This window comes from Chrysoperla carnea, chromosome 3 (assembly GCF_905475395.1).
Source record: "Chrysoperla carnea chromosome 3, inChrCarn1.1, whole genome shotgun sequence".
NCBI lineage: Eukaryota > Metazoa > Arthropoda > Insecta > Neuroptera > Chrysopidae > Chrysoperla > Chrysoperla carnea.
Window position 1 is genome coordinate 93,005,648 of NC_058339.1, and position 6,476 is coordinate 93,012,123.

Sequence of the window (6,476 nt, forward strand, 5' to 3'; positions counted from 1 at the left end):
TACTTATAATATGTTATTTAAACCACCAAATTAGGGTAATTTCATATAATAGATTGTATATATATATATTGTGACCAATCTATTTGTCAAAATCAGCGGTGCATTTAATTTGATTATCTCGACACGTCAATTTTATTGTTCGTGTTAGTTGCATCACTCTCTCTTATTTATACAAAATACAGACGCAGGCTTGTATTTAGAAATTATTTAAGATTGCATTGGAAATAAATACGGTAGTTGTCTGATATCAAATTTCCCTTATTACACAAGTAAAATGTAAAACTGGACTTGATACCATAACAAAATTTAAAAGTGAAATTAAAATTGATTAAAAAACGAAGAAGTTAAAGATTGTTTTTCCATCTCTTTTTAGCAAAACAGTTTTGCAAAGTTTTATATATATTTTTAGGTATTTCTATGGTGAGAATTCTTCACCTGAAGTGCCAACAAGACTATTGTATCATTTTTTTACCAGATTTTAAAGAATGATATATTTTAGAACTATGTCCCTTTTCGAACGTTATCGCTCTGATTAGTTTGCGGGTTGGGAAGTAAAACCAAAAACTGTGTAGCATAAAAATCGACACAAAAAACCGATCATTTTCATCTAGGTTACCTAGAAAACTAAAACTTTTTCAATCCTTTCAGCTTGCCATGAATTTGAGAATATGCAAAAATATTTTTATAATTTACCAATCTGTATTTTTTATCGAAATTTTATGTTTTTTTAATAAAAAAAATGAGTTGTGAAAGTTAGTTATCAGAAGTTAAAGATAATAGAGATAATTTAAAGCATGTACAGTTAAATTTTATGTTATGTCATAATAAATATCTTGATCAAACCAAATGTACGCACATATTGGGTTGACTACCAAATCAGAAGCATATCTTATTTAGACTAATATTACATTTAATTCATTATTTCTTAGCCTACGTAAGGAATTAATAAGTTGTGCAGGTCCATTATGTATGAAATATTAATAATGCTGTGTAGAATTACAATTTTCTGTAAATACAAGCCTGTATTATTAAATTACACAATCTTATTTTTATTAAAAAAAAAAGTGTCACCCAATTCCAGTCAGTACATAATATTATGTATTACATCAAGGTTACTATACTACTATGATGCACCTGCAAAACTTTAACAAAAGTGTAGTCGCTGCACTGCCCTAATATAATACATAATGTTAGCTACCCTTGCTTTATTATTGGGTACAACAATCTATTCAACAGTTCTAGGTCTATAATATATTCTGTAAAATATTACAGTTGAATCTTGATAACTCAAATGTCGAGGAAAATGCATAAAATTTCGAGTAAATAAGTTTTTGGCTTATGGACGTTCCTTTGGCTTATGGAATTCAAGCCATGAAATTATTTGAGACTTTCGTTTCAAATTTTCAGAGTGGTATCTGTTGGAAAAATTATTAAAATTTCTCGATATTTACCATAGTTTTTAAACAATTAATTTGTTTATAATAAATTTCTCCCCACTTTGATCGATGAATAAGTTGAAAATGTGGACTCAGCGGTTGAAAATATTTCGGTAGGATCTGTAAAAGCATACGATACCCACTCAGCGCCTACACTAATTGTAAAAAACTTCAACATGTAGCTTTCTTAAGTAGTATAACTTCAATAAATCATAATTTAGCCATTTTATATGTTGAAATTTGTGGAAATTTTGTTTTCCGATAAAAGAACGACATATCCGGATCGAGGTTTGCAGTTACATAAAATTTAAATTCATCATCAATATTTTAATATTTTTACTGTACCTACTACTTCAAAGTTGTAAATCTACATAACACACATGCAATGATGAATGCATTCAATATTGGCTGGGAGTAAAGTATGTGGAAGGGACAGCTAAATCGATCGCAGCGCTCTTATCTTATAAAATTAACAATAAATCACGTGTTTTATTTAAAAAATATGACTAATTTTACAAGCAAATGGTATAGAAAATATCAAATTATTGAATTAGAAATTGTAAAAATTAAAAACGTAATTGCATAAATAGTATTTATTTAAAAATAATTAACATATACTTTGTCAGCAATGTTCAATGTAAAACATATATACAATCCATAGGCTTCCATTCATCCAATTATATAAATAATGTAAATTGTCATTACGATGGTAACTCCATGAAATAAAACTCACGCATGATGCGAATAGTGTATATCATATCTCGTAACATATTATTTAAAGTTAAGGGTGTTTGTGTTGTTATTATATAATATATCATTTTCATATAAAATTCCCCTTGTTTTGTAAAAAAAAAAAAAAATAAAAATATTCTACATATATTTATCGGATGATATCAGGTCAAATGAAGGGTGTATAGTACTATAGTACTGTAATATTGTACGTCACTATTATTCAAGATGTAACAACCTTTTAATCGCATTTTATCATTTACGTCACATAAATCAGAAAACAAGTGAACGAAACACAAAAGTCATATGGTTTTTTACATATTTTAATTATTATTTGCACACACATTCTATTTTGGACTTCGAATATATGTATATTGGAACGCTTTTTTATATGGCTTGATGATAAACGGCTGCTTTGTACAGTGTTCCAACTGAATCGGACATTTCAAAAAGCTGAAAAGTCACACATGTGAATATTTCAAAAATCAACAAGTGAAATTTTCTAAATTAAAAAAACCCCTAACTTATTTTTTGCCTATTTTTTCATTTTCCCGGGTACGAAACCTTAAATTTGCACTTGAAACATAGTTAAGAACACTCCCCATTAAATTACCTTTAACACGAAACAAAAAAAATCAAAATCGGTTCATTCGTTTAAGCGCTACGACACCACAGACATTTTCCTTTGGGTTCGGGGTTTAAAAAATGATACCCTGGCAAGTTTGCTGTCGCTTCTTGATCCAATAGCTTCGCATTCCCATTTATTTAATAAAAACAAGCAATCTATGGAAAATAAATATTTATTTGACAGATTACAAAATAATTTGACATTAAATTAGAAATTGTAGAAATGGCTTTAATGAGAAAAGATGATACAGATGATGCATCTGATTTAGAAGTACAATTTATATTAAGATTACCGCATGAAAGTGCTAGAATATTACGAGCGTTAATGCATGCTGGTGTATCGTTAAAAGATCGTTTATCTATTGATATGTATAAAGATCTACGACATGTTGTATTCCAATTGGATAATTGGGTCTATTATGGTAAAATATATAATTTACCAACAGTCATTGAAAGTTTAAAAACTATTGATGGTAAATCGTTCTTTAAAACAGCGGATATATCACAAATATGTGTATGTACTAATGAAGAATTTGGAAGGTATGTAGTGCACAGTAAATTATTCCGGACAAAAGTCAGAAAACTCTTTTGTTTTGCATTGAAAGTTGTTTTTTAATGTAGTTAGATCCACTCCATCATACATGGATGCATGTTATTATTGTTGCAGCTCTCGATTTACCGTGTAATTCAATTTACGCTTACTGTGTTTGGTAGTGTTTAGTAGTTTACCATTTCCCAATAATTTGTTTTATATAATTTGGCTCCATATACAACCTAAAATCATAAACCGTGCATAAAAGAAAACGTGTTGGAATTATTTTTGCAGTTCTGAAGATGAGCTTAATATTAATAAAAGTATTGCAAATAACAACTCAGAAAACAGTAGAATGAAAACTAACAAAAAATATAATTGGCCTCATGGATTAACTCCACCGTTGAAGAATGTCCGTAAACATCGATTTCGTAAAACATTACCAAAAGAATATGTTGAACTATCTGAAATCGAACGTGAAGTTCGTACATTATTACGAGCTGATAATGATGCTGTTAGTGTACGATGGGAAATTATTTATGAAAATGACAAAAATATTTATCAAAAAGTTATGACAGCAGAAAAATTAAAAAAAGATGTTGAAGAAATGGATATATTCGGTGATATTAGTGATGACATCGAAGCAGAGGATTGTAGTAATAGGTTTGATATCGTTAACTTTACACAGAATCTTTGCTTAGAAGTATTTCCAAGTAAATCTATATTTGCACTTGGAAAAAATTCAAGTTGTCGGTTTCTTTAAGTTTTTTTGTGGAGCCCAAAAAGGAATGTTAAGTTTGACCGCTATGTGTGAGTGTCTGTCTGTTTGTCTGTAGTCTTTTCACCGCGCCAAGGTTGTCCAGCAAAAGGAAAACCTGAATTCAATTTTGCATTTATTTGGATTTATTTTTATCTGCAATGACGGCCATATTAATTAGTATCGTTCCAATTACAGCATGCAATCCAGCACACTTAAAGCACAACTTTATGATTCGAGTGATGATGAAAAGAATTTTGAAGGAGTTGAAATTAAAGAAATGGTAGACGATACAGAAGAGACAATAAATTCTGTTTTACATGAAAATATAACTGATGGAACCACTGAAATGGAAACGCACTCAATCAGCAGACCACAAGAATTGGATGACGAATCTGAATCGACTGATATAAATTATCAAGAATTTTGTACAAGTTTAAAGTATGATATATTTGATTTAGAAGCTGAACGCGACCAATTATTAAATAAGTTGGAAGGTATTGAAAACTTTGCTTTAAAAGAACGTTTAATTGAAACATTAAATAATTTTGAAAAGGAAATTGTTAATAAGAAAAGTTTATTACAAAATTTTGAAACTTATGTAAATAAATAAAAAGTTAATAAAAGTACGAAGAAGTGTGTGAAATAAATAATTGAAATAATTTGTATTTATATTAATAATATCTTTAGGTTGTTCGGCTGACTTGGCAAAGATTATATAATTATTAATTGAATAATAAGTCGTCGAAAAATGAGTTTTGTCGCTCAAAAAAATATATAATTTTCTGTTTTGAAATTTAGGTTTTGATATTTTTCTAAAATCAACGATTTTCCACGTTTTTCCACCAATTTTATATAATCTCAAACTATGCTTTTTAAACATAAAATAGGTCACTCCAAAGTTATTGGGCGTAAAACTTCTCAAATTCAGTAAATTTCCAAAATGTCTTTGCTAAGTTTAAGTACATATCCCACATATTTAAAATACCTAAAGATAATCCGTTCTTTATTGAATATTGAGTATTGAATGACTAATATATTAAATATTTTTAATATAAATATATTTATTTATCCAAACATAATAAAAATAGTGAACCTTTTACAAAACAAGTTGATTCTAGAGGCTTATGAAGACAATAGATTATAAAATACAGTAGGGTTCCATTATTATAAATAATAATAATTCTAGTTGTTTTATTTTATATATATTAAATACAATGTTAGGTTCAATTCACCCTTCTCTAATTCTGTAGCATTGCATGCATTGCCATGCCATTGTAATGCGTAAGCAATGCCTGTTGTAACAAAAGACAATGTGTTATATACTTTTCTTTATAACATCAACATGATACGTAAGTATCTACGAGGAGGTATATCTATATGAAGACCTCCTGGTGTTATCACCTACGTCCTAACATGCTTAATACAACGGTTTATAGGATTTAATAAAGAAAAAAAATCAGTAAAATATTATGTACTTTTATTTTTATTAGATATTGAAAAACTATATCATTCGAGTGATATTTTAACTTACTATTGAACAAACTATATCTTTACGATAACGATAACGATAAGTGATACTTTACGATCTGTTTTATTTGAAATCAATATCCGTTTACATACAAATAGTTTACTACGTACCTACCTCATCACTATCATCGCTCGTGTGCTGCAAGTTGTCCTGCGGCATTGATTAAAGTCTATATCATATACTTAACGGTATTGTTTTTATGTGATACTAGCTTGATACCTGCCCGCTTTTGAAAAATTCTAATCAGATGGAAAATTTGATTCTATACAAAAAGTTTTATATAAAATTTATCGAAATTTTCCTTAGTTTAAAACATATTTGGAAAAAACCAAAGGTGTGCTTTTTGACGCTTGTCTTCAATTTCCACCCTCTAATTTAATAGCACTTTGCGGTTTATTCTTCTTTGATAACCCATTGAACCCTTAGTTCCGTTCTATATGACATAATCAACAACCTATTAGAAGCCCGACAGTTCCAATACCTCGGAAGTATTGTTTCTGAAAACAGCGGCAAAGATGTAGAACAAAGAATCAGAAAAGCCAAGGCAGCGTTTGCGCAACTTCGACCCATCGGGAGATCACACCAACTCAGAAGACACACTAAATTGAAAATATTCGAGACTAATGTCAAAAGTGTTCCTCTGTGTGGATGTCAAACCTGGAAAGTCTCACAAAGCATCACCAGACAACTGCAAGTCTTTATCAACAGTTGTCTCAGACACATCCTCAACATTTATTGGCCCAACACGATTTCTAATGAAAACCTGCTGGACACCTGTCACCAAACTCCAGTAGGACACACCATCAAGCAACGCAAATATGATTGGATTGGTCACAAACTCAGACGAAACAACAGCATTGCCAA

The 6,476-nt window shown here is 29.6% G+C and overlaps 2 protein-coding genes across 2 annotated transcripts; both read left to right on the top strand.

Annotated features, from left to right (window-relative positions):
* Positions 1-3,015: 3,015 nt before the first annotated feature.
* On the top strand, positions 3,016-3,856 carry LOC123296365 (transcription initiation factor TFIID subunit 7-like; the record flags this gene model as incomplete). Its single annotated transcript, XM_044877826.1, has 2 exons — positions 3,016-3,332; positions 3,619-3,856. Coding segments are annotated over exons 1-2 (555 nt in total), but the record flags the coding sequence as incomplete, so codon positions are not given.
* A 53-nt stretch (positions 3,857-3,909) lies between these two features.
* LOC123296366 lies at positions 3,910-5,369 on the top strand. Its single transcript, XM_044877827.1, has 3 exons — positions 3,910-3,987; positions 4,280-4,578; positions 5,335-5,369. Exons 1-3 carry the CDS (start codon positions 3,932-3,934, stop codon positions 5,367-5,369), a joined length of 390 nt encoding a protein of 129 aa, XP_044733762.1. The 5' UTR covers positions 3,910-3,931.
* The last annotated feature ends 1,107 nt before the right edge of the window (positions 5,370-6,476 follow it).

Coding starts and splice junctions, on each gene's coding strand:
- LOC123296366 (XM_044877827.1), top strand. CDS start 3,932: ATGGATATATTCGGTGATATTAGTGATGACATCGAAGCAGAGGATTGT. Junction 3,988..4,279: donor GCAGAGGATTGTAGTAATAG/GTTTGATATCGT, acceptor TTCCAATTACAG/CATGCAATCCAGCACACTTA. Junction 4,579..5,334: donor ATTATTAAATAAGTTGGAAG/GTATTGAAAACT, acceptor CTAATTCTGTAG/CATTGCATGCATTGCCATGC.